At 55.8% G+C, this 27,405-nt stretch overlaps 1 protein-coding gene and 1 pseudogene across 1 annotated transcript; both read right to left on the minus strand.

Annotated features, from left to right (window-relative positions):
- Positions 1-8,492: 8,492 nt before the first annotated feature.
- Positions 8,493-16,926, minus strand: LOC140265313 (ciliary microtubule associated protein 1A-like; annotated as a pseudogene).
- Positions 15,088-19,783, minus strand: LOC140265295 (uncharacterized). The gene is made up of 5 exons (XM_072361205.1): positions 18,721-19,783; positions 17,377-17,512; positions 16,896-17,176; positions 15,368-15,505; positions 15,088-15,132 (listed from the first exon to the last, which is right to left on the minus strand). The coding sequence occupies exons 1-5, from the start codon at positions 18,928-18,930 to the stop codon at positions 15,088-15,090; spliced, it is 810 nt and encodes a 269-aa protein (XP_072217306.1). The 5' UTR covers positions 18,931-19,783.
- Positions 19,784-27,405: the final 7,622 nt, after the last annotated feature.

A 27,405-nucleotide genomic window follows, 5' to 3' on the forward strand; every position in this document is an offset into this window, starting at 1 on the left:
CATCACGGCTGCTGCTGCCGTTGTCCCTGTTGCCTTGTTTTGTGCCTGGGGAAGGAGATGGTCACGTACTAACCACATCCCTCCCCGTGCCTCCATTCACTGCAACAGGAGCTGAGTCGAGTGCACCTGTGGGGATGTGGCACCCACAGCCTCTCTGGGCAGCAGTGCCAGGGCCTCAGCTCCCCCTCAGTGAACAACTTCTCTCTGACTCAGAAGAGTCACAGGCACGTTAGAGGAGTTTCTTTTTTCCTGTACAGTAGGGCTTTGCCTCCAACTTTGGCTTTGTTTCTATCACTAGCTATCAGATAGCAAAGGAAGTTCAATGCAGCCCAGCTGGTGCACTGGGGCAGCAGCAACATTCACTGATGGTGCTTAGTCCCTAGAGATCACACCATCTCCTAGACCAACGCAGGAGAAATTATTCTCTCCTCTGCAGATCCTATACAACGTTTCCACAACTTCTAGGGACCCTCTTCCTAGAGTTTGGACCTCAAGCCCAGCCTCTTCCAAACGCTGAAAGGAAAATCAAGAGCTGTTCAATTTCCTTGACATTTCTTGCCTCTTACATTACACTATGACAAGCTTAACATGGAATGGGCTTCCTAGCCTCAAATAGCAGAAGGAACCTCTCAGTTAGGTAGGGATATCCATTTTTCATACATATATAAAACAAAGAAAACAATAAGAACGTTTGCATGGTAGCAGAATGTTTACAGTGAGACATCCACATCCAGGTGTCCTCACAAGCAAGATCTCTGCAAAGATAGCTGTCTGATAGAATCACAGCCTCATGAAGGCCATCCTAGAATTAACAAAGCCAAGTGTTCTACAGAAAGCTGCCAAACAAAGGAGAGCTTTTCACACAACAGAAAGTGGGTACAACTTAAAAGGCAGGTGTATGGGAACTGCTGAATTATGGCCTGAACCTCTGATTGACCAGCTGAGGCAAGCCCTGAGTCAGCTGTGGGAGCGCAGGAGAAAGGCAGTTCCTCTGTGTGACTGGAAGGGGTGCAGCCTGGCTGCAGCTCTCAAGGAAGGATCTCTTTCCGGAGATTGCTCCTTTGGGAGCTTTTATTCTTATTATTTACTGTGAGCAAGACATGGGTTAGCCTTTTCATTTAGCTTTGATGATCCTTTTCCAACACGATCATCTTTCTAGCTGTATCATCTGTAGGTACCAGCCTAACCACACCACCCTGTCCATTTGTTGGCTGTACAGCAACTGAGCCAGTCTGTTCATTTGTAGCTTTAGAAAAGCACACCTGTTTGCTCCAGGAACAGACACGGTCCATTGAAAGCACAACAAGCCCCAGTTTTTGCTGAGTTCATCTCTGCTATGCTGATGCACAGTAGCAGCTTATAGACAAGCTCTCTGGCTTTGGAGTTCAATGATGGCAGGGGATGAGGAGGAGGAGCTCTGAAGGAGCACTGAAGAGCTCAAGAAACTGCAACGTGAGCAACTGAGCCAACCTAGTGGCTCATTCCTGCTGTTTGTTGAGTGCAAAAGAGCAGGCAGAAAGAAAACCAAACCCAGGGAACAAATGCACGCAATGCATTCAGGACACGAAACTACAGCAGCAACACAAATGTCTCACTGAGAGCTCTGCAGCCCTGCCATCATCTTGATGCTCAGCTGCTGCTGTGTGCAATGCTCCACGTGCAGACCCTGCAGAGCCCAAAGGTCTCTTTGGCCGCTGTCACCCACCTGAAGGTTGCAGGGTGCCGTGCCTCCTTTCTGTACCCGCTTCCAGGTGTCATTTGCAAGACACAGGAAGCGCACCTGGGTCAAACAGCAGTTGGATAACGCAAAGGAGAAAGCATCGTGGCAGTTCTCCTTTAGACTTTGCAGGCTTGAATCTTCACCAAACCCTGTTGTGCTGCAGAGAGCAGGTGGAAGCAATTCACTTGCATGAGCAAGGCGTGTGGCCTGGTTCCAGCCCTCCGGAGCCTCATTTCAGGGCTGGCTGCCCGCAGGGAGGGAGCTGTGCTTGGAGGTCTGCTCCTGGCTGGTGTTTTGTGTGTCCTGTTCCTCAGAAAGGGGTAAGCAGTTCTGTGGTTATTTCCTGGGTGAGTCCTTAGTGTTTCTTGGCTTATTTAAAGCTGTGTCTGCTCTTGTGTTGCCTACAGTGGCCTTTTTGGGTTGAGGGTTGCTCTTGAGGGGTTGTGGGCTGGTTGTAAGGAGGTCTCTCTGGCTTCATCCCCTGTGGGCTGCCTGGGCCCAGTTCCTCATGCTTTGGTCAGGCTGAGAATGGCAGTTGGTATGTGTAGAGTGATGGGAGTCTGCGCAGGAATGGTGGTGCTTAGGAGGAAGGCGCGGTTTGTCTTTGTTTTTGTTTTATGGGTACTGTTGTCTGAATGTCGATGGTTTACGGGCTGCTCCTGCTCAGTTCTGTGACTAGTGGGGCAGAGGGATTTTGCAAAATCCATGCGTCCAGGAAAGGGAAACAGGGGACTACAAAGTAATTAAAGTCAGCGGCAAAGATTTGAGTAGATACAAACTAATTGATTAAATGTGGTATTGGAATGCAAGATAACACACTATAATACAGTATAATTAGAACTGAAGCTAATAAATATAATGAGGGAGACTGTCCTTCCACCGAAGGTAAAGAAGAAATCAAGTCAGTTCGTAGAGGCAAAGGCAGTCCAGCAGGCCTTAGTTGTTGCTGAATGGGAGAGGTGGCCAATGCTGTATCTTTATACTGACTCATGGACAGTGGCAATTGCCATATGGGGGTGGTTACAGCAGTAGGAACAAAATAACTGGCAGCGGAGGGGTAAACCTATTTGGGCTGCTGGACTAGGGAAAGACAGTGCTGCCTGAACAAAAGATATGGTTGTAAAGGTGCGTCACGTGGATGCACACGTGCCCAAGAGTCGGGCTACTAGAGAACAACAAAACAACCATCAGGTAGATTGAGCTGCCAGAATTGAGATGGCTCAAATAGACTTGGACTGGCAACATAAGAGTGAATTATTTCCAGCCCGATGGGCCCATGAGACTTCAGGCCATCAAGGAAGAGATGCAACATACAAGCGAGCTAGAGACAGACGGCTGGACTCAGCTATGGATGCTATCGCACCGGTTATTCGTGACTGCGACACATGCGCCACAATTAAAGAAGCCAAGAGGATGAAACCTCTCTCGGAGGAAGGGCGATGGCAAAAATGTAAATACAGGGAGATGTGGCCGGTCAATTATATCACCTTGTCACACTCTCACAATGGTCAGTGTGATGTGCTTACCATGGTGGAGGCAACCACTGGGTGGCTTGAAACATACGCAGTGCCCCATGCTACCACCTAAAACACCATATTGGGTCTTGAGAAACAAGTCCTGGGGCGACATGGCACCTCAGAAAGAACTGAGTCAGATAATGGGGCTCATTTCAAAAATTCCCTTGTTAATACTTGAGCCAAAGAGCATGGCACTGAATGGATTTATCTCATCCCCTACCATGCACCAGATTCTGGTAAAGCTGAATGATACAATCGGTTGTTGAAAGCCACGTTGAAAGCAATGGGAGGTGGAACACTTAAACATTGGGAGAAGCATTTGGCAGAAGCCACCTAGTGGGTCAACACCCGAGGATCTATCAATCACAGTGGTCATGCCAGCTCCCTACACACTGTCAAGGGAGATAAGGTCCCTGTAGTACATGCAAAGAACATGCTGGGAAAAGCAATTTGGGTCCTTCCAGCTTCTGGAAAGGGTAAGCCTCTTCGTGGAACTGTTTTTGTCCAGGGACCTGGGTCCACTCGGTGGGTGATGAAGAAAAATGGGGATAGTCAGCGTGTACCACAAGGGAATTTGATGTTGGGGGAGTGCAGTCAGTAATTGCATGCATATACATATAGGTTTCTGTGTGCATGTGCTTAATCCTTGTTAATTGTGGTTTCTTTGTGTATATTAAGCACGACGTAGTGATGTAGAAACGGAGGGGAATGTCACAGTTGGATGATCTTTTGTTACTGGTATTCCACAACATAACATCATGTAGTGCACCAGGAGTTAAACCGTTAATGTTCCAGTTCAGGGTACCTGCCCAGAGGAGAAGAACTGCATTCCCCAGGGAACTTTGGGGTCAGAGAGGAGATATAACTCCAAACAAGGTCACCTGATGGGGCTTTTCATCTTGACACTCCCCTCCTTCACCTCTCAGTGCCGCTACCTGTCCCAACTGCGTGCATCACTTCAGAATCAGTGTAAAGCCTTCAGCTATTTGGACAGTCTCCCTCATTATAGTTATTATCTATTAATTTATATAATAAATTAATATAATTAATTAACATATTTATTAATATTACCACATTTAATCAATTAGTTTGTATCTACTCAAATCTTTGCCGCTGACTTTAATTACTTTGTAGTCCCCTGTTTCCCTTTCCTGGACGCATGGATTTTGCAAAATCCCTCTGCCCCACTAGTCACAGAACTGAGCAGGAGCAGCCCGTAAACCATCGACATTCAGACAACAGTACCCATAAAACAAAAACAAAGACAAACCGCGCCTTCCTCCTAAGCACCACCATTCCTGCGCAGACTCCCATCACTCTACACATACCAACTGCCATTCTCAGCCTGACCAAAGCATGAGGAACTGGGCCCAGGCAGCCCACAGGGGATGAAGCCAGAGAGACCTCCTTACAACCAGCCCACAACCCCTCAAGAGCAACCCTCAACCCAAAAAGGCCACTGTAGGCAACACAAGAGCAGACACAGCTTTAAATAAGCCAAGAAACACTAAGGACTCACCCAGGAAATAACCACAGAACTGCTTACCCCTTTCTGAGGAACAGGACACACAAAACACCAGCCAGGAGCAGACCTCCAAGCACAGCTCCCTCCCTGCGGGCAGCCAGCCCTGAAATGAGGCTCCGGAGGGCTGGAACCAGGCCACACGCCTTGCTCATGCAAGTGAATTGCTTCCACCTGCTCTCTGCAGCACAACAGGGTTTGGTGAAGATTCAAGCCTGCAGAGTCTAAAGGAGAACTGCCACGATGCTTTCTCCTTTGCGTTATCCAACTGCTGTTTGACCCAGGTGCGCTTCCTGTGTCTTGCAAATGACACCTGGAAGCGGGTACAGAAAGGAGGCACGGCACCCTGCAACCTTCAGGTGGGTGACAGCGGCCAAAGAGACCTTTGGGCTCTGCAGGGTCTGCATGTGGAGCATTGCACACAGCAGCAGCTGAGCATCAAGATGATGGCAGGGCTGCAGAGCTCTCAGTGAGACATTTGTGTTGCTGCTGTAGTTTCGTGTCCTGAATGCATTGCGTGCATTTGTTCCCTGGGTTTGGTTTTCTTTCTGCCTGCTCTTTTGCACTCAACAAACAGCAGGAATGAGCCACTAGGTTGGCTCAGTTGCTCACGTTGCAGTTTCTTGAGCTCTTCAGTGCTCCTTCAGAGCTCCTCCTCCTCATCCCCTGCCATCATTGAACTCCAAAGCCAGAGAGCTTGTCTATAAGCTGCTACTGTGCATCAGCATAGCAGAGATGAACTCAGCAAAAACTGGGGCTTGTTGTGCTTTCAATGGACCGTGTCTGTTCCTGGAGCAAACAGGTGTGCTTTTCTAAAGCTACAAATGAACAGACTGGCTCAGTTGCTGTACAGCCAACAAATGGACAGGGTGGTGTGGTTAGGCTGGTACCTACAGATGATACAGCTAGAAAGATGATCGTGTTGGAAAAGGATCATCAAAGCTAAATGAAAAGGCTAACCCATGTCTTGCTCACAGTAAATAATAAGAATAAAAGCTCCCAAAGGAGCAATCTCCGGAAAGAGATCCTTCCTTGAGAGCTGCAGCCAGGCTGCACCCCTTCCAGTCACACAGAGGAACTGCCTTTCTCCTGCGCTCCCACAGCTGACTCAGGGCTTGCCTCAGCTGGTCAATCAGAGGTTCAGGCCATAATTCAGCAGTTCCCATACACCTGCCTTTTAAGTTGTACCCACTTTCTGTTGTGTGAAAAGCTCTCCTTTGTTTGGCAGCTTTCTGTAGAACACTTGGCTTTGTTAATTCTAGGATGGCCTTCATGAGGCTGTGATTCTATCAGACAGCTATCTTTGCAGAGATCTTGCTTGTGAGGACACCTGGATGTGGATGTCTCACTGTAAACATTCTGCTACCATGCAAACGTTCTTATTGTTTTCTTTGTTTTATATATGTATGAAAAATGGATATCCCTACCTAACTGAGAGGTTCCTTCTGCTATTTGAGGCTAGGAAGCCCATTCCATGTTAAGCTTGTCATAGTGTAATGTAAGAGGCAAGAAATGTCAAGGAAATTGAACAGCTCTTGATTTTCCTTTCAGCGTTTGGAAGAGGCTGGGCTTGAGGTCCAAACTCTAGGAAGAGGGTCCCTAGAAGTTGTGGAAACGTTGTATAGGATCTGCAGAGGAGAGAATAATTTCTCCTGCGTTGGTCTAGGAGATGGTGTGATCTCTAGGGACTAAGCACCATCAGTGAATGTTGCTGCTGCCCCAGTGCACCAGCTGGGCTGCATTGAACTTCCTTTGCTATCTGATAGCTAGTGATAGAAACAAAGCCAAAGTTGGAGGCAAAGCCCTACTGTACAGGAAAAAAGAAACTCCTCTAACGTGCCTGTGACTCTTCTGAGTCAGAGAGAAGTTGTTCACTGAGGGGGAGCTGAGGCCCTGGCACTGCTGCCCAGAGAGGCTGTGGGTGCCACATCCCCACAGGTGCACTCGACTCAGCTCCTGTTGCAGTGAATGGAGGCACAGGGAGGGATGTGGTTAGTACGTGACCATCTCCTTCCCCAGGCACAAAACAAGGCAACAGGGACAACGGCAGCAGCAGCCGTGATGGCAGACTGTCAGTGAGGAAGAGCTTGAGGAGCTGCAGCTCCTGGCTCACCGCAACCAGCCCAACATCCCCCAGCCGCTGAACACACTGTACGGGACAGGCACCTCTGGGCGTGCGCTGTATGGACGTGCTCTGCAGCCTGCCTAGCGCACGGCAGGGGAAGAAGCACGGTGGTGGCAGCGCTACGGGGAGACCTGCCGTGCTGCAGCGCGTGCCTCCGGTCCCGCTGCCGGGCACCACCGGGTGCGGTCTGGCTCCGTCCTCTCTGCACCTCCCTGCGGGCGCCCGCCTGATTCTCTGCCAGGCTTTCACACGTCTCGATCCGTGGGATCGGTCCCTCTCTTTCGGGGCTGCCCGGCTCAGCCAGGAGCTGCTCCTCGAGACCGGGCGCGTTCCGCTGCTCGCGGTCAGCCGCCGCTTCTCACCGCCCAGCAGCGCCCCACCGCCACGCTGACTCCGGAGGACGGCTCAGTTCTGCCCCTGCGCTGGCTTCGCCTGACCGCCCGGCGTCCCCCGAGGCACGGCACAGGCGGCGGCGGGGACGCGGGGCGGCGGAGCAGCGCTCGACCCGCACGGAGCTCCGCAACTCGCGCCGTCATAGCGGACCGGCGTCGTCATAGCGGACCGGCGCCCGCAAGCGCTATTGGCGGAGAAGCCGCGCTCGGCCCCGCCTCCTCTGCGCTCCCATTGGTCGGTCCGCCGAATGGGGCGAGCGCTGCCTGCTGGGGTCTTTCCCTTTCGCCCGTGAGGTCGTGGCGCCCTCGTGACGTCATCACCTCGCAGCCCGTCCGGATCCGTCCGCAGGGTCTTTGCGTCCTTAGGCAGATCGTAGGAGGATGCGAGAGCTGAGGGGCGATGGGGGGGAGGAGCATCCTGCCGTGGCACCGGGAGCCTGGGGACAACGTGCTTTGGGTGCCGGCACGAAACTCCTCCATCCGTCAGCACAGGAGCAGCAGTTCTTGCCGCAGCGGCAGGAACTCAGCGCAGCCCTGCAGAGAGTGGCCCAGAGGCACAAGAAGAAGATGACATCCATCGAGTGTGAGCGCCCAGCAGTGTCTGCAGCCTGCGAGGTGAGCGGGGCTGGGAAGAGGAAGCTGTAGGAGTCCTGGGGAGGGACGCACAATGGCAGCGTTAGTGGCAGGATGAGCTGCTTCCTCTTCCCCTCCTGACACCGTGCACTGGTTTCCTTGGAGAAGCGCCCCACAAGCCAGACCCCGCTGTCACATCTGTGGGGTTCCACAGTGCACACAGACATGGGGACGCCGTGTGCTGGGCTCATGACAGCAGCACTCGGGCGCTGTGGGCAGGACGAGGGTGGCGGTCTGCTTCTCTTTGTAACCTCAGCCAGGCTGTCACTCTCGGGATAGAAAAAGCATTTCTTAGCCATGATCTGCTTGTGCGCGGCGTCCTTCTCTCACGTAGAGCTTTGCTAGAAAACTCCTTCTCTTTCTGTCTGTTATTGCAGTTGCCAGCTGCTGGTGGACCTGAGCCATAAGAGACTGAGCAAAACCTCGAGCGATGGTGAGTGTGCTTGTTTGCTGTACCACGCTGTGCCAGGCGTTTGCTCCATTCAGATAAACATAGGGAGTGTGGATGGGTCAGGATTAGTCAGTCTTTTTTTTTTTTAGTGGTGAATTTGTAGCTTCTTTCCATTTCCTCCTTCTAGAAGATAGTGCCCCACACGTCTGTGCTTCTCCTGCTTGAGAGTGAATGGAAAATGCAACTGAATGTCAGTACCCAGAGGAAGTATTTTTCCAGATAAGCTCTCTGGGCGTACTGCTCCCTCCTGGTTCAACCCACAAGGTTCCACCCGTGCAGTGGTTATTCCTGTGCCTGTTTCCCAAAGCCCAGGCTCCATGAAGGTCAGCGCTGTGTTGGTGTTGACCTTGACTGGAACAGAGTTGGGTCGCAGAAGGCAGTGTGATCCCACAGAGATGGCACTGAGCAAGAGGCAGGAGAAAGCTGTTTGTGAATGGCCAGTTTGAGCCAAACACAGCATGTCGTGGTGTGTTGCAGAAGCACGGAATGGTTGGTGTTGGAAAGGACCTCTGGGCCCATCTGGTCCAGGCCCTGCTGCAACAGGGCCAGCAGAATTGGTGCCGAGGGCCACATCCTGGGCTTGGAGATCACCTAGAGGAAACTCTGCAGCCTCTGTGGGTCTCTGTGCCAGTGCTGCAGCACTTACACAGTGCAGGAGTGCTCCTGATGTTTGGTGGCAAGCTCTGGTCCTGGCACTGGGCTCCACTGGATGCAGCCTGGCTACATTCTCTCTGTCCCTCCCTGCATGGATTGATGGCCATGGGTGGGATCCTCCTGAGCTCCCCTTCTCCAGACTGAGCAGCACGAATGAAGAAATCATCATTGACATCTTGACCAAACTAAATGTTTCCCAGCGTCAGCAAGTTCTGATCACCTAAAAGGTCTACAGAGATGTGTGAAGGTGGTTGTGTCGCTTGGGTGAAAAGTGACAAAGGACCCAATCTCCATAAGACAAAGGTCGGTGGAGAATTTCCTTGACCAAGGTAGTTTTGGTTTTGTTCAGTTCAGTGCAGTTGTTGATGCAAGGAGGGTTAGAGCCTAAAGAGAAGAGGTGAACAGCTCGGTTCTGTCTGTCCTGGAAGGCCGTACCTTCTGCCACCTCCTTCCTCCTCTCTTGGCTTTCTAGGATTTGATTGGTGACTTGATGTGGTTGCTGAGTGGGAATTTTGAGAGGGTGATGGTTGGGATGATGACTCCCACCGCCACGTCTGATGTGCTTGAACTGAGGAGGGCTGTGAAGGTTTGGAAATCTTTCTTTTGTATTGTTGAAGTTCAGGCCAAGGACTTACTGCTTTGCTATGAATGTCTTCTTAATTTATTATTAACGCTTAAAGAAACTTGATTGCATGTCTGGAGCAGCTGTTGGTATCTTAAATCTTGCCTTGGCGATTCCTGGGAGCAGGAACAGATGAAGGCTGCCTGATGGAAATTCTGGCTTCTCGCACCAGTGAAGAGATTCGTCTCATTCATGAGAACTCCAGGCTTTATAAGTAGTGCGAAAGGCCGGGCCTTGTCCTGCTGCCTGACAGTCAGTTTGTGTGTGTGCAGGCAGGTGTGAGGAGGAAGGAATCTGGGGAGCTTGTAGGTGTGACATGTTGGCCAACCTCGCTGTGGCTGTTTGTTCAGAGTGGAGCCAGACTAGAATTTCACCAGCAACTGATGTAAATGAAATGGGGAGGAGCGTTCTGTCTGTCAGCAGGACGTATGGCTCTCTTGCCAGTTTCTTACTGTCTGTGCTTCTTAATTGGAGGCTGTAGCACTAATGATGATGAATGGACTGCTGCAGTGATGCTGAGAGCCCTGGGCACAGTTCAGTACTTAGCTAAGTTACAGCTGGCAAACGTTGTGGGAGGCACCCAGGTGGTGGCTCTGCTTCCAACAGATGCCGTGTGTGTGTGTTCTTGCGAGAGTATGGCTGCTCCCTTGAGGATGACATCGTATCCAACGCATCTTCCATTTTTCCAAGTGTCCTTGTGTCACTTGCAACAGTGAGCCAAGCGAAAGGGAGAGGGGAGAAGGGATTGAATCTTCTTGTGGGCGCAGCTCTGTGCTCATTGGTGAGGAGCTCCAGGCTGGCTTTTTCTCACCCTGCGTGTCTCATGGCCTGCTCCTCAAACCCATCTTCTGCAGGGAGGGGATTCTGACTCTGGGTGTGCACGAATGCCATGGGCTCTTTTCTAAATGTCCCAGTAAAGTGGGCTGCTGCTTCTTTCAGAAGGAAGCCCAAAGCACATTTGAGATGTGTCACTGTGTTTGTAAGCTAGTATTCCCTTTGAAGGACTCCATTAGCCATCTCCTGCAGCTGTTTCTGAGTGGGGAATTCTCAAGGGTTGCTTCCAGTAGATGCTGTGGTGAGCTTTGTCTTCTGTCCTTGTACCTTTGCAGGGTAACAGAGATGAGGGAATGTATGTTGATGATGCTCTTGCTCAGCAGGATGCTGGGGTGTGTAGGAACGTGATTCCTTGCAAGAGCAATCTATTCTTGTGCATGTGATGTGTGGTGAAGAGAAGCCAACCCGTGAAATGGGAATAAATGGGTTCTGGTCTCGTTTGCAAGTCTCTTAATGAGAAGCCTGCAAATAATGTAATGCAAATGACTGATAAAGCAAGCGTCAGCAGTTTGCAGTGCGCTGATGTTAGAAAGGCTTCAGGGAGCGGCAGCGCATTCCTGTGTGCAGCAGTGAGGAAAACAGAGTAACAAGAAGGTATACATAAAGGTACTAAATTAATTTATTAATGACTTACTCCTAACACTGACATTAACAGTATAATGGGCAAAAGCCCAACTGGATGAAGGGAAATGGAATCAGAAGGAAACCGGCAGTTGGCTGCTCTTTCTTCTCCTCCCCTCCCATTCCAGGAAAGCAACCACGGCCTTCCAGACTTTGCTGTCTTATTCCACGATGAGAGGGGTTGTGTAGAGGGAATGCCGGATCCCAAAAGTGGAGGCAGGCGCCTGGGGCTTGATCAGCGTCACCTGGAAGGGCAGAAAGGAAAGGCAGATCAGCAAGGGCCCTTCTTTGCTGCCCTTGCTCCCTGCTGTCCTGCACCCCTCCCAATCCCAGACAGTCCCTGGTGCCTCACTGGGAAGGGCTGAGCACCAGTGCAGAGCCGGTGCAGCTCCCTGCTAGAGCAGAGCTGGCTCAGGGAGGTGTGCTGGCCTTACATGTGCTCTTATGGGCCCCTCCTGTCTCAAAGAGGGCTGGCTGTGCACCTGGGACCTCACAGCTAACTCTCCTAAGCTGGGGGTGTGCTGCTTGGAGCCCCTCTGAGCTGCATCCCCCCCAAAGAGCTTGTGAAGGACCAGCACGGCCCATTGAAGGTAATAGGAGCAGAGGGAGGAAAAGCTGTGTGCTGCGCTGTTCCTCACTTCCTCTACTTGGAGGTGGCACGAGGGCAAGGAGCAGGCCTGCTGTCCTGCACTTGGTTCCTGCAGCCAGAAGCTGTTTGGCTGGATGAAGCCTCAGGGAAAGGGGGAGAGGCATGAAGGCTGTCGCTTGTGAAGCAGAGGGGAAGAGCTGAGCAGCTGCCTTACCCGGCCTACGCTGTAGTCTGCTGGCCCGGGCTTCACTGCTTTGCCCTCTCCATGTTTTGGTCGGGCTGGCATCGTGTATGCGGGCGCCCTGGTCTTGTACACATCCACAGCCACTTTGGGGAGCGCCGCAGGACCTGGAGTCTGCAAGAGAGGCATGGCCACACGGGGCTGGGGTCACATTCAAGGCTCTCTCTTTCCCTGGAAGGCTGCATTAAGCAAAGTTGCAGCAGGGTTGGAAGCCCCTGTGGCTCAGGGAGAGCAGCCCAGGTTCGGACGCTAACATGGAAAAGAGGAGCAGCGGAGCTCACCTTGGCAAGGTCCTCATCAAAGCGACCGCGCTGGCTCCTTCCCCTCATGGAGTAGCAGGGGCTGGCCGATGTGTAGGCTGTGTTGGGCCCCATCAGCCTGGGCAGCGTGTAAGTGCCAGGACCTGCAGGAGGAGCAGCAGAGAGTGTGTGCGTGAGGGGATGGAGGAGATGGAAGCAGCAGCGAGGGGCAGCCTGCCCAGCCGGCTGGTGGGAAGTGGAGGGACATCTTGCCCCTCTGCCAGTTCCTGCCTCTCCTCTGACACAGGGCCAGTGCCAGCAGCTTCGAGCATGAGCAGCTGGAGACGCTGCTGGCCGAGAGGTGGTGGTCATGTAAGAAAGCTTGTGGCCCAGCGCCGCATCTTGCCGCACAGGCCATGCAGTAGGCCCTCTGCTGGTGCTGAGCAGCAGCCCGTCCCTGGAGGATGCTCAGGCTGAAGGGTCTGCCTTTGCCAGGGTCACGTACCTGGAGGGCGGTCTGTCCGGAGGGGCTCCCGCCGGAAGGCCATGGACTGCACCGGTGGGCACTTGAAGACGTGCCTGTTGGCAGCTTCGGTGCGGTAGTCACCTGGGACAGAGGAGGAAGAAAGCTGTGAAGGGCTGGTCTCCTTCTGCAGCCAGAAAGGGTCCTCTGAAGAGCTGCAGAATTGCTGGGGGACACAGGCAGCACGCGGGGACACTTCTCTGTGCCCCTCCACTATGTCCTGCCTTGCTGTCCCCCGTGTCAGCCCCCTGCTCCTTGTACTTTTCAGACATAGTGCCTTGTGCCCTGGGCCCATGGTGCTGGGCAGCTGTCCTTCTCCGAGGGCATTTATCGCTGCTCAGAGCAGCTCATGCTCTCTCAAAAAAGACCTACAGCTCCATCAGGGCGTGAGCTGACCCCGGGCAAATGTGCTGCGTGCTCGTGTTGTCTGGGAGAAGTGCTGCAGCAGTGCTACTCACTCGGTCCGGGGGTGACGGTGGTCTTTGTCGTGGGTCGTCCCCGGAGGTGGGTGCCTGGAACCACGTACTTGCCATTCCTAGTGATGGCCGGCTCCACAAAGTAGCAGGGACCTGGCCCACAGCTCTCTGCCGCAGGCCGTTTGGTCCCTCTAAAGGTGTAGGCGGGGGCACGGTTTTTGGTGGGGCTGTGGCCCACGTAACCTAGGAGGAAAAGCAGAAGAGAGCACACCCCTGTGCAGCTGCATGTTTTGAGCTCCTTTGGACCCAGACCAGAGGCGGGCCCCTTTGTCCTCGGGTCACAAGGAGCAGCGCCAGCAGCATTGGCCTTCCTCGGCCAGGCCTGGCTTGCAGCTGCGCCAGAGAGCCAGGAGGCTCTGCCAGAACGGGGCAAGGCTGGGGAGCTGCTCTGCCCCTCTGACCAGCCCTGGGGACGGTCGCTGTACCTGTTGTCCCCGGGATGGAGTACTGGGGCCCGGGGCTGGGGAACTGGGCCGAGATGAGGCCACGTGGGCGATGGGGTCTCCAGGTCCCCACCCAGGCTCCGTCCATGCTGGCAGGCATGTGCCTCCAAACCTAAAGGCAAGAGCAGAGCAGTTCCTGACGGGGGTTCCTGAGCAGGAAGGGCCGGCAGCAATTTCTCCTGCTCACTGCCAGTCCTGTGCTACACGCCCCTCACACACACTGCAGCCAAGCCCGCATCCTGCAGCTGGGCTCTGCAGCCTGAAGTGTGCAGGAGCTCTCCCTCACCTCTCTGAGCCTTGGAGGACGAGCGCGATGAGGCTGAGCTGCTCTGCTGCTGGGGCTGCTCTCAGGCACAGGGCACGGCGAGCGGCTGCGGGCAGCACAGCTCACAAATGAGGTGCCTGGAGCCAGTGGCCGGCTGTCCTTGGGGAGGGCCCGGCGTCGTCATGGCAGCGCATTGTGACAGCACACAGGCTCCGGGTGATGCCATCCGTGCTGTGACATCTCCTGGCTGGCCTGGAGCCGCGCCCTCCACGCCTTCTCGGCCTCGCACCCCAACCAGTAAGAAGTCGTAGCTCACGCTGCTGACACCTGCAGATGGACCGAGCTCTTAGTTAGATCACACAGCAGAGCTCAGCTTGGTCCTGCTGGCTGTTCAGATTGGTAGTTTTTCTCTCGTTTTGTTTTTAATTGACGGAATAACACGTGTGAATGGGAACTGCTGTGCAGTCAGGATTGGTCAGTTATGGAAATGTCACATGCCCAGAAGTGTTATGAAAACGTTTGTCCAGGCAGTGAGAGGTCCTGGTGGGACAGAAGGTGCAGCAGAGATGAGAATTACCTTTAGTGAGGTTGGAAAGGAGGAAAAGAGGAAAGAATGCAGCAAAAAGGGGGATAGATTTATCTCCAAACAATTCAGTAATCTATGCATAACCTGTCACGTGTGATGTCTGCATATTCCCCTAGAACATGCAACAATTTTCTGCTGCTTGTTGTTTGGAGCTCTCCTATGGCTTGATCAAGTTAGTCTTGATGCCAGCCATGGGTGCAGCTTTAGCCATTCTCAGCAGAATGGTAACAGAGGTTGCTCAAAGGGAGAGAGGAAAGGAGGAGCTAAACTGAAGCCAACACTTAGTTGCAAAGAGCTCTGCCTGCATTCCATGTCAGCACCCAGACATGAGCCGTACAGCCCTTGCTCTCAGCACACACACCTCTTCTCTTACCAGCTGCTTGCATCCCTGCGCAGCGCTGCTCAAAGCCCTCCTCCAGCTCTCCCTTCACAAAGCAATACGCAGTCTCTCCCCAGCCATGAGCTCTGGGCTGTTTGATGCCTGTGCCATCAGCGGGACCTGCAGAACAAACCTTGGCTTCAGAGCTTGGAGGAGACAAGCGCTCTGTCTAGGAACATTCACCATCTGAAGCACTTGAAAGCAGCGGCTTCTTGAAAGCCCTGGATCTGTGTGACACACCAGGAGATGCTCAACTCAAGCCGCAGCCCTCTCCACAATGGAAGGGCTCTTCACAACCGGCTGGAGGGGGAGCAAAGACGCACAGAGGTCTGACAGCTCTGAACCAAAGCAGGGCAGCTGCTGCTGCTGCAGGCAGTGCTTCCCGTGCCTGCCCAGCACGCAGCCAGCAGACAACGTTGGCGGCCGCCTGCTGCTCAGATAGAAGCACAAGTGCTGCTGGAGGAGCAGCGCAAAGCACAGCCTGAATCGCTGCTACCTTGCGCTGAGGAAAGTCTGCGATGCACCACGGCCTCACCTGCTGCCTTCTTGGAAGGGGAGGTTCAGCAGCAGCTCCACTTGTCAGCAAGTCCTCCAGAAACTTCCTTCTTTCTTCCTGAGCAGGAGACTGGATGCTGAAACCTTCTCCAACGTCATTATTAAACAGTACCTGGACCTGAAGCCCCAGGAGAAAACGCAGTTCAGATCCAAGACCACAAAACAGTCATATTCTAGTCCAATACAATTCCAATTCTGATTTAAATTTCGGGACTAGCATTTCACCCACCCTGCTATGGAAGGGGGAAGGGAGGGGAAAAGGGAAAGGGGAAGCGAGGGAGAACCTTCTAGTCCCACATGCCCCTGTAGCCTATTCTATAGCCCCATATCACCCTATGGCCCCATACACCCCTTTACCCTTGTATCCCACTAGAATGGGATACTTCCTACTGTCCCTCCTAGGGACACATACCCCCATAAAACTCCTAAAGCCCACCCAGAGCACCCTACAGGCCCCACTTAGAACCTCCCCCACAGCCTTATATAACACCCCAGCCCCCAAGCTCCCTATAGCCCCATGATCCCCCACAGCCCAGCATCACCCCTCTATCCCCTCCACAGTCCTCTATATCCTCCCCAGAGCTCCCGCTGTCCCATATCCTCCTATACCACTTCAATAGTTCCACAAAACTTTCTAGAACCCCATAACCCTCCTATGGCCACTGTGAAGCGCCCCATAGCCCCATATACTCCTACATCTACCCCTGCAGTCCCCCTAGCATCCTACAGCCCCATATCCTCCTATAAGCCCCGCACATCCCTATATCCCTCTACAGCCCCGACCGGTGCTCCCTATAGCCCCAGTTCTCTCCCAGTAGCCCTCTTCACACATTTCTATATTCCCCCTTCAGCTACTGATATCCCCATATCCCCCTACAGCCACCGGCAGACCCCACATTGCGCTCACAGCCACCCATTTCCTCACATCCCTTGGTATCCCCACACAGCCCACTACAACCCCACTATATCCCCCACTATTCACCCCTATGTCCATCCCACTGCCACCCACAGCTCCGTATTACCCTATACCCCCCCTGGCATAGCCCCATATTACTCTATACCCCCATGTTACCCTGCAGTCCCCCCACACCCCCCTCACCTTCCCTCCATCCCCAGCCCCACACGTAGACAGCCCCAAGGTGGTCCCCGTGCCGGGCCTCTCCTGCTGAGCACCAAGATGGGCTGCAGCACCGCTCCTGTGCTGGCTGTGGACCCGCGTACCTTTGGTGTCCATAAGGCTGGAGGCGCACCCCGCTGCAGGGCCATCCTTGCTGTGTTCTGCCTCGTGCCGACGGGTTGCTCCTTGTTGGTGTCGGCCATGCCAGAGCCCACCAATCAAATGCATCTGCTCTGTGCCAGATGCTCCTTCAGGATGCAGGACCCACTGCTGTGCTCCGCCTTCACCCCCTCCAGGGTGGCCGTGTATCAGACGTCGCCACGGCAACACGGTGACAATGTGGCCTGTGTTGGCAGCTGCCCATTGTTACACTGGCACAGCAGCATGCTACCTGCCATGACATGGCAGGAGCCCAGTTCTGAAGTGCTCTCCTGAAGTTCTCTTTCCCTGACAGCTTCTCGAGGAAGTCGTAATAGAACTTCATTTCGAAGCTCAGCCCGTCAATGAGGAGCACTCCGACGCCCTTCAGGACAACGGCAACATTCTCCCCATTCTGCAGGCAGCCGGAGAGCAGCAACACGGTGCTTTGGATGCAGGTCTGCGCTGTCTGCCGGCTCACAGAAGCAGCTGCGGCCACCTGGCTGCACTTCAGGGCCTCCACCTTCCTGTGGGCTGAAAAAATACCAGGGATGGGGTTGATGACACGGTTGCTGTTCCACAGCTGCTTCCCTAGAACTGCTTCTAAGATCATCCAGATCGGCCCCGCGTTTGGACGGGCTCCTCTGAGGGGGAGGTCTGCATCTGAGAAGGAAGGCGGTGGCCAAGTTTGCCCGGTCTATGAAGCCAGCAGAGCTTTTAATCCCCCATCCTACCTGGCAGGGACTCCCTGCAGGACATGAGGTTGAGAGTCAGGCCAAACACAGGCCAGCACAGAGTCACGGTCCTGTCCTCAGTCCTGATCTCCTTGGAGATGGTGTCAAAGGAGCCGAAGGTGGGAATCCAGACCCCCTGTGAGTGGAAGAGAAAGAAAGGGCAGAAACATTACGGGCTGGAATGAAGGCTCGTCATCTTCCTTGCTGTAAATGTTCAACCCTGCAAAAGGGGCACCCCCGAAACTGGTTCCAGCTGCCCTGTGGACATCTTATCACCCCACTGTTTTCAGGCTGTTTCGCCCTTATATTTATGGCCCTCATACCCCTTGTTTTCCCATAAAAACAGTCATATATAGTCCAATACAATTCCAATTCTGATTTAAATTTCGGGACTAGCATTTCACCCACCCTGCTATGGAAGGGGGAAAGTGAGGGAGAAATAGAAGGGGAAAGCTAGGGAGGTCTTTCTAGCCCCACATGCCCCTAAAACCCACTCTAAAGCCCCATATATCCCCTATAACCCTGTATCCCACTAGAATCCTCCTACTGCCCACCCACAGCCTCCTAGGGACACATACCCCCATAACCCTCCTAAAGCCCACCCAGAGCACCCTACAGGCCCCACTTAGAACCTCCCCCACAGCCTTATATAACACCCCAGCCCCCAAGCTCCCTATAGCCCCATGATCCCCTGTAGCCCCCCACAGCCCAGCATCACCCCTCTATCCCCTCCACAGTCCCCTATATCCTCCCCAGAGCTCCCGATGTCCCATATCCTCCTATACCACTTCAATAGTTCCACACAACTTTCTAGAACCCCATAACCCTCCTATGGCCACTGTGAAGCGCCCCATAGCCCCATATACTCCTACATCTACCCCCGCAGTCCCCCTAGCACCCTACAGCCCCATATCCTCCTATAAGCCCCGCACAGCCCTATATCCCTCTACAGCCCCGACCGGTGCTCCCTACAGCCCCAGTTCTCTCCCAATAGCCCTCTTCACACATTTCTATATTTCCCCTTCAGCTACTGATATCCCCATATTCCCCTACAGCCACCGGCAGACCCTACATTGCGCTCACAGCCACCCATTTCCTCACATCCCTTGGTATCCCCACACAGCCCACTACAACCCCACTATATCCCCCACTATTCACCCCTATGTCCATCCCACTGCCACCCACAGCCCCGTATTACCCTATACCCCCCTGGCATAGCCCCATATTACTCCATACCCCCACGTTACCCTACAGACCCCCCACAGCCCCACATTACCCCACACCCCCCTCACCCTTCCCTTCCCCCCCACTCCTCCCCCACTGCCCCCTACACCCACATCCCACCTCAGCCCCGCCGGGCACCGCTTCCTCTCCCCGGCCCGGAGCCGTTCTCCCGCACAGCTCCGGCGCCGCCATCCTCAGCACCGCTCCCGTCGTGCCGCGGTTCCGTCTCGGTGCTGCCCGCACAGCTCTGGCAAGCAGCGGCTGCAGCCAAATGAGGGGAGAGCCGGGCGGCCCCGAGCCGCATGATGGCGGCCGTTCCCGCCTCAGCATGGAGCCTAAGCCAATCAGAGCCGTTGGCGCTGTCGCCGACCAATGAGACGGCGACACGCGTCGGCAATGCCGCTAACCAATGAGAACCCAGGGGAGGTCCGCATGAGCCTCTGAGCAAGGAGAGGCCGGCGCGGACCGGATGAGCAGCTGATTAATGAGAGATGGGGGGGTAGAACTGAGCTGCCGCTGACCTGCAGCTCTGGGGCTGCAGGCACTGCCCGGATGGGTGGCAGAAGTCTGAAAGGACAGAGCGGGAGGGGTCTGCATGAGTGGCTGATGGCTTTGGGGCCGCATCCCTCAAGGCTGAGCCAGGAGCCTGGGCTGTAATGCAGCCTTCCCCACAGACAGCTGAGCGGCTGCCCCGGGGCTCTCTGCTGATGTGGAGAGGGGCCAGCCCTGTGAGCTGGGGGACCCAGGGGAACCCTGCCAGGCCAAAAGCTGAACAGGAACCGGGGTGCCCTGCCACGCCAGAAGCCAAGCAGCCGGCACAGAGGGCCCTGCCAGACAAAAACCCGGCGGAGCCAGGGAAGCCCTGCCAGGCCCCAAACCTGCCAGGCCAAAAGGCGGCAGGCTGGCTGGGCGGGCCCTTCTGGGCCTGATCTTCTGTGCCCTTTGTCCGAGAAGTTGGAGTGAGCCCCAGGCCAGAAGTGGCTGCCTGGATGCTGTGTCTTGGGGCTCTGGAGACAGGCTGGGCTCAGCCCTTGAGAAAGATCTGGAATCTCTGATGAAAGCTGGCCGTCCAGACAGGGAAGCCCTGCATGGCCAAAACCCAGCTGGCAGACCCAGGAGTCCCTGCCGGGATAGAACCAGCTGGCTGGCCTGTGGGGTCCCTGCTAGGCCAAAACCCAGCTGTCCCAAGGCGCCATACCAGCTCAAATGCCAGCCGGGTGGCTTGAGTGGGCCCTGCCAGGCCAATAGCCGGCCTGCTGGCACATGGGGTCCCAGCCAGGCCAAAAGCCAGCTGGCAAGGAAGGCCCTCGGGTGAAAGCCATCTGGTCAGATAGTTGCAGGGCACCAAAGGCCGACTAGGGAAGCCCTGCCAGGCCAAGAGCCTGCCGCCGGCCAGCAAACACTGGCAAGGCCAAAAGCTGGCTGGCCGGCTTGGGGATTCCTACCAGGCCAACATCCAGCCTGCCTGGGGCTCACTGCCTGGCAACAAAATGGCTGACTGACCCGCTGGGCCTGTGAGGCCAAAAGCCAGCCACAAAGTTGGGGGCTACCTTGTCAGGCCTGAAGCTGGTAATCCGGTTAGGGGGGCCCTGCCAGGCTAAAAGCCAGCTGTCTGGTCTGGGGGGCACTGCCAGGTCAAAGGCCTGCAGGCCGGGGAAGCCCTTCCAGGCCAAAAGCCTGCAGGCCGAGGTCCCTGCCAGGCCAAAACCCATCCTGTCCGAGGCTCCCTGCCAGGCTAGAAGCCGGCTGTCCGGCCTGTGGGGCCTGGGTTACCTTGCATTCCCTGATCACAGCTAGTGAAAGAAGTTTTCCTCCTTAGATTGTTGCTGCTGCTCTCTTTGTTTCCTTGTGCCCAGCTCCCATCTCCCTACCCCTTTCCCTACTCCCTTCCCATTTGTCGGGGGCCCCACAGCCCTACTGCCCCTCTTCCCCCACCCCTGTCACGGGCAGATTGATCCAGATAAAAAATGGCACCCGCTGACATCCTTTGTGCCCCGGGGCCGGTACCTTGGTCTTGGCTCTTGCCACGCTCCCTGCATGGGCTGCCTTAACAAGACACAATGACACTCGCACAGACATTGCTGAGGTTTATAAGGGATAGGGTTTATTAGGGTATATAAAGCCCGTGATGAGGTTTTATTGGCTGTTTCGCCCCTCTGCATTTCACTCTACATCTCCTTGTGTGGCCTGGAGAAGAGAAGGCTGCAGGGTGACTTCATTGCAGCTTTCTAGTACAGAAGGGGAGTTTACAAACAGGAGGGGAGTCAACTCTTTCAACGTGGGTAGGGTGTGCCCTTCCTGCGGGGTGGGGCTTTGGTCTTTGGAGCCGGACACCTGGGAGACCCCGCTTCGTTCCTTATGGGTGGCAGCAATCTGGCTCCCATGGTGGATGACTCCTTGGGTAGGCTGGTCTCGCCATGAGATGCTGCTGCTGCCATCTCTTCAGTGGGAGTCCCTGTTGCATCCTTTATGGGCGGCAGCAATTGAGCTCTGACAACTGATGGCTCCTTGGGCCGGCTGGGCTCGACACGAGATGTTGCTGCTGCCATCTTTTCAGTGGGAGACCCCGCTTCTTCCCGTATGGGTGGCAGCAATCCAGATCTGTTGTGGGAGGACACCTCGGGCAGGCTGGTCTCACCACCAGATGTTGCTGCTGCCATTTCCTTGGCTTGCTCCCGCTCTTTCCTGATCTTCCTAAGCCTCTCCCTGTGATATTCCACCGAGTCGCAGGCCAGAAACGCCAGCATGGATGGTTTGCGTGGGGTCTGCAAGGACAGGCTGGAGAAAGATGGCGGCTCTTGGCTGCAAGCTGTTGTCTTCTTCAAGGCCGAGTGGCGGCGTGAGGCCTTGGCTTCTTGCCGCTTGGGCAGCGCACCCTCACGCTGGGCTTGCTCTGCTCCTCCTTCTTCACCGAGGAACTTGACGCACCTTGTTCGGCCCAGGTCTGCAGGCACTGCCCGGATGGGTGGCAGAAGTCTGAAAGGACAGAGCGGGAGGGGTCTGCATGAGTGGCTGATGGCTTTGGGGCTGCATCCCTCAAGGCTGAGCCAGGAGCCTGGGCTGTAATGCAGCCTTCCCCACAGACAGCTGAGCGGCTGCCCCGGGGCTCTCTGGAGATGTGGAGAGGGGCCAGCCCTGTGAGCTGGGGGGATCCTGGTGTCCCCATCCCAGCACTCTCGGGCGGCCACTAACAAGCAGCAACCCTTTGGTGTTAGGGAAAGGGCTCCTGTTGGCTCAGCCCCATGCACATACATACACCTCCATCCTCACCTGTTGGCAATGCTCTCCTTCTGCAGTTTGCTCCTTATCCTTCGCAACAGCTCTCCGTCAACACCTGCAGAGCTCAGGCGTCCGCAGGCGGATCCACATCCATGGGCTTCTCTGGAGGTGGGTCCACTTCCATAGGCTCATCCGGAGGTGGATCCACCTCCATTGGCTCCACATGGTTGGTGGTCACCAGGATGGTCCAGGCATGATGGAAACGGGCTCTCTTCCCCCTCCTCCACTTGATGGTCATGGCGGGACCCCTCCTCCTCTTTGGTTCTGGGGCCCCCAGCTCCTTCTTCCCACTTAAAACCACGCTATCCAGGTGGGGCAGCAGCAACCAAGGTGACAGCTGTGACATGGGGAAGATTCCAAAATGGCACCTGTGCTGCTGGGAGTGGCATTCTGCATAGGATGAGGGCACAGAGGAGCAGACCCCAAGAAACGGGTCCTCAGCCTCCTTCACCCTCCCCCTCCTTCCACAAGGGAATCCCACCTTGGGTCTGGCGCACGCAGCAAGCAGCGGCACACTCAGGGATCTTCTGAGCTCAGCACCAACAACAGCAGGCTCTAATGGGGACCTGACTACGCCTGCCTCCTGGGACACAGAAGCCCCGGCTTCCATTTCAGCACCCAGCGCCTTTTCCTGCAGGTCACCTCTGGGCATCGAAACATCACCAACAAGAAATACGGACAACTGAGTTCTGAACAAAAGCTTCAGAGTCTCTGAGGGAAGACCTCATAGGGAACAAGCTTCCTCAACAAGACTGCTTGTTACTCGCCTGGCTTAGAAAGCCCTTGCATTCAATAACCCCCTTGCATTCAGCAATCACACCCCCACTGCTCGCCCGATCATCTCAGGCAGCCAGACCCAGGGGAACCCTGCCAGGCCAAAAGCTGAACAGGAACCGGGGTGCCCTGCCACGCCAGAAGCCAAGCAGCCGGCACAGAGGGCCCTGCCAGACAAAAACCCGGCGGAGCCAGGGAAGCCCTGCCAGGCCCCAAACCTGCCAGGCCAAAAGGCGGCAGGCTGGCTGGGCGGGCCCTTCTGGGCCTGATCTTCTGTGCCCTTTGTCCGAGAAGTTGGAGTGAGCCCCAGGCCAGAAGTGGCTGCCTGGATGCTGTGTCTTGGGGCTCTGGAGACAGGCTGGGCTCAGCCCTTGAGAAAGATCTGGAATCTCTGATGAAAGCTGGCCGTCCAGACAGGGAAGCCCTGCATGGCCAAAACCCAGCTGGCAGACCCAGGAGTCCCTGCCGGGATAGAACCAGCTGGCTGGCCTGTGGGGTCCCTGCTAGGCCAAAACCCAGCTGTCCCAAGGCACCATACCAGGTCAAATGCCAGCCGGGTGGCTTGAGTGGGCCCTGCCAGGCCAATAGCCGGCCTGCTGGCACATGGGGTCCCAGCCAGGCCAAAAGCCAGCTGGCAAGGAAGGCCCTCGGGTGAAAGCCATCTGGTCAGATAGTTGCAGGGCACCAAAGGCCGACTAGGGAAGCCCTGCCAGGCCAAGAGCCTGCCGCCGGCTAGCAAACACTGGCAAGGCCAAAAGCTGGCTGGCCGGCTTGGGGATTCCTACCAGGCCAACATCCAGCCTGCCTGGGGCTCACTGCCTGGCAACAAAATGGCTGACTGACCCGCTGGGCCTGTGAGGCCAAAAGCCAGCCACAAAGTTGGGGGCTACCTTGTCAGGCCTGAAGCTGGTAATCCGGTTAGGGGGGCCCTGCCAGGCTAAAAGCCAGCTGTCTGGTCTGGGGGGCACTGCCAGGTCAAAGGCCTGCAGGCCGGGGAAGCCCTTCCAGGCCAAAAGCCTGCAGGCCGAGGTCCCTGCCAGGCCAAAACCCATCCTGTCCGAGGCTCCCTGCCAGGCTAGAAGCCGGCTGTCCGGCCTGTGGGGCCTGGGTTACCTTGCATTCCCTGATCACAGCTAGTGAAAGAAGTTTTCCTCCTTAGATTGTTGCTGCTGCTCTCTTTGTTTCCTTGTGCCCAGCTCCCATCTCCCTACCCCTTTCCCTACTCCCTTCCCATTTGTCGGGGGCCCCACAGCCCTACTGCCCCTCTTCCCCCACCCCTGTCACGGGCAGATTGATCCAGATAAAAAATGGCACCCGCTGACATCCTTTGTGCCCCGGGGCCGGTACCTTGGTCTTGGCTCTTGCCACGCTCCCTGCATGGGCTGCCTTAACAAGACACAATGACACTCGCACAGACATTGCTGAGGTTTATAAGGGATAGGGTTTATTAGGGTATATAAAGCCCGTGATGAGGTTTTATTGGCTGTTTCGCCCCTCTGCATTTCACTCTACATCTCCTTGTGTGGCCTGGAGAAGAGAAGGCTGCAGGGTGACTTCATTGCAGCTTTCTAGTACAGAAGGGGAGTTTACAAACAGGAGGGGAGTCAACTCTTTCAACGTGGGTAGGGTGTGCCCTTCCTGCGGGGTGGGGCTTTGGTCTTTGGAGCCGGACACCTGGGAGACCCCGCTTCGTTCCTTATGGGTGGCAGCAATCTGGCTCCCATGGTGGATGACTCCTTGGGTAGGCTGGTCTCGCCATGAGATGCTGCTGCTGCCATCTCTTCAGTGGGAGTCCCTGTTGCATCCTTTATGGGCGGCAGCAATTGAGCTCTGACAACTGATGGCTCCTTGGGCCGGCTGGGCTCGACACGAGATGTTGCTGCTGCCATCTTTTCAGTGGGAGACCCTGCTTCTTCCCGTATGGGTGGCAGCAATCCAGATCTGTTGTGGGAGGACACCTCGGGCAGGCTGGTCTCACCACCAGATGTTGCTGCTGCCATTTCCTTGGCTTGCTCCCGCTCTTTCCTGATCTTCCTAAGCCTCTCCCTGTGATATTCCACCGAGTCGCAGGCCAGAAACGCCAGCATGGATGGTTTGCGTGGGGTCTGCAAGGACAGGCTGGAGAAAGATGGCGGCTCTTGGCTGCAAGCTGTTGTCTTCTTCAAGGCCGAGTGGCGGCGTGAGGCCTTGGCTTCTTGCCGCTTGGGCAGCGCACCCTCACGCTGGGCTTGCTCTGCTCCTCCTTCTTCACCGAGGAACTTGACGCACCTTGTTCGGCCCAGGTCTGCAGGCACTGCCCGGATGGGTGGCAGAAGTCTGAAAGGACAGAGCGGGAGGGGTCTGCATGAGTGGCTGATGGCTTTGGGGCCGCATCCCTCAAGGCTGAGCCAGGAGCCTGGGCTGTAATGCAGCCTTCCCCACAGACAGCTGAGCGGCTGCCCCGGGGCTCTCTGGAGATGTGGAGAGGGGCCAGCCCTGTGAGCTGGGGGGATCCTGGTGTCCCCATCCCAGCACTCTCGGGCGGCCACTAACAAGCAGCAACCCTTTGGTGTTAGGGAAAGGGCTCCTGTTGGCTCAGCCCCATGCACATACATACACCTCCATCCTCACCTGTTGGCAATGCTCTCCTTCTGCAGTTTGCTCCTTATCCTTCGCAACAGCTCTCCGTCAACACCTGCAGAGCTCAGGCGTCCGCAGGCGGATCCACATCCATGGGCTTCTCTGGAGGTGGGTCCACTTCCATAGGCTCATCCGGAGGTGGATCCACCTCCATTGGCTCCACATGGTTGGTGGTCACCAGGATGGTCCAGGCATGATGGAAACGGGCTCTCTTCCCCCTCCTCCACTTGATGGTCATGGCGGGACCCCTCCTCCTCTTTGGTTCTGGGGCCCCCAGCTCCTTCTTCCCACTTAAAACCACGCTATCCAGGTGGGGCAGCAGCAACCAAGGTGACAGCTGTGACATGGGGAAGATTCCAAAATGGCACCTGTGCTGCTGGGAGTGGCATTCTGCATAGGATGAGGGCACAGAGGAGCAGACCCCAAGAAACGGGTCCTCAGCCTCCTTCACCCTCCCCCTCCTTCCACAAGGGAATCCCACCTTGGGTCTGGCGCACGCAGCAAGCAGCGGCACACTCAGGGATCTTCTGAGCTCAGCACCAACAACAGCAGGCTCTAATGGGGACCTGACTACGCCTGCCTCCTGGGACACAGAAGCCCCGGCTTCCATTTCAGCACCCAGCGCCTTTTCCTGCAGGTCACCTCTGGGCATCGAAACATCACCAACAAGAAATACGGACAACTGAGTTCTGAACAAAAGCTTCAGAGTCTCTGAGGGAAGACCTCATAGGGAACAAGCTTCCTCAACAAGACTGCTTGTTACTCGCCTGGCTTAGAAAGCCCTTGCATTCAATAACCCCCTTGCATTCAGCAATCACACCCCCACTGCTCGCCCGATCATCTCAGGCAGCCAGACCCAGGGGAACCCTGCCAGGCCAAAAGCTGAACAGGAACCGGGGTGCCCTGCCACGCCAGAAGCCAAGCAGCCGGCACAGAGGGCCCTGCCAGACAAAAACCCGGCGGAGCCAGGGAAGCCCTGCCAGGCCCCAAACCTGCCAGGCCAAAAGGCGGCAGGCTGGCTGGGCGGGCCCTTCTGGGCCTGATCTTCTGTGCCCTTTGTCCGAGAAGTTGGAGTGAGCCCCAGGCCAGAAGTGGCTGCCTGGATGCTGTGTCTTGGGGCTCTGGAGACAGGCTGGGCTCAGCCCTTGAGAAAGATCTGGAATCTCTGATGAAAGCTGGCCGTCCAGACAGGGAAGCCCTGCATGGCCAAAACCCAGCTGGCAGACCCAGGAGTCCCTGCCGGGATAGAACCAGCTGGCTGGCCTGTGGGGTCCCTGCTAGGCCAAAACCCAGCTGTCCCAAGGCACCATACCAGGTCAAATGCCAGCCGGGTGGCTTGAGTGGGCCCTGCCAGGCCAATAGCCGGCCTGCTGGCACATGGGGTCCCAGCCAGGCCAAAAGCCAGCTGGCAAGGAAGGCCCTCGGGTGAAAGCCATCTGGTCAGATAGTTGCAGGGCACCAAAGGCCGACTAGGGAAGCCCTGCCAGGCCAAGAGCCTGCCGCCGGCCAGCAAACACTGGCAAGGCCAAAAGCTGGCTGGCCGGCTTGGGGATTCCTACCAGGCCAACATCCAGCCTGCCTGGGGCTCACTGCCTGGCAACAAAATGGCTGACTGACCCGCTGGGCCTGTGAGGCCAAAAGCCAGCCACAAAGTTGGGGGCTACCTTGTCAGGCCTGAAGCTGGTAATCCGGTTAGGGGGGCCCTGCCAGGCTAAAAGCCAGCTGTCTGGTCTGGGGGGCACTGCCAGGTCAAAGGCCTGCAGGCCGGGGAAGCCCTTCCAGGCCAAAAGCCTGCAGGCCGAGGTCCCTGCCAGGCCAAAACCCATCCTGTCCGAGGCTCCCTGCCAGGCTAGAAGCCGGCTGTCCGGCCTGTGGGGCCTGGGTTACCTTGCATTCCCTGATCACAGCTAGTGAAAGAAGTTTTCCTCCTTAGATTGTTGCTGCTGCTCTCTTTGTTTCCTTGTGCCCAGCTCCCATCTCCCTACCCCTTTCCCTACTCCCTTCCCATTTGTCGGGGGCCCCACAGCCCTACTGCCCCTCTTCCCCCACCCCTGTCACGGGCAGATTGATCCAGATAAAAAATGGCACCCGCTGACATCCTTTGTGCCCCGGGGCCGGTACCTTGGTCTTGGC

The sequence above is a fragment of the Excalfactoria chinensis genome, unplaced genomic scaffold (assembly GCF_039878825.1).
Source record: "Excalfactoria chinensis isolate bCotChi1 unplaced genomic scaffold, bCotChi1.hap2 Scaffold_84, whole genome shotgun sequence".
In the NCBI taxonomy this organism is placed as follows: Eukaryota; Metazoa; Chordata; class Aves; order Galliformes; family Phasianidae; genus Excalfactoria; species Excalfactoria chinensis.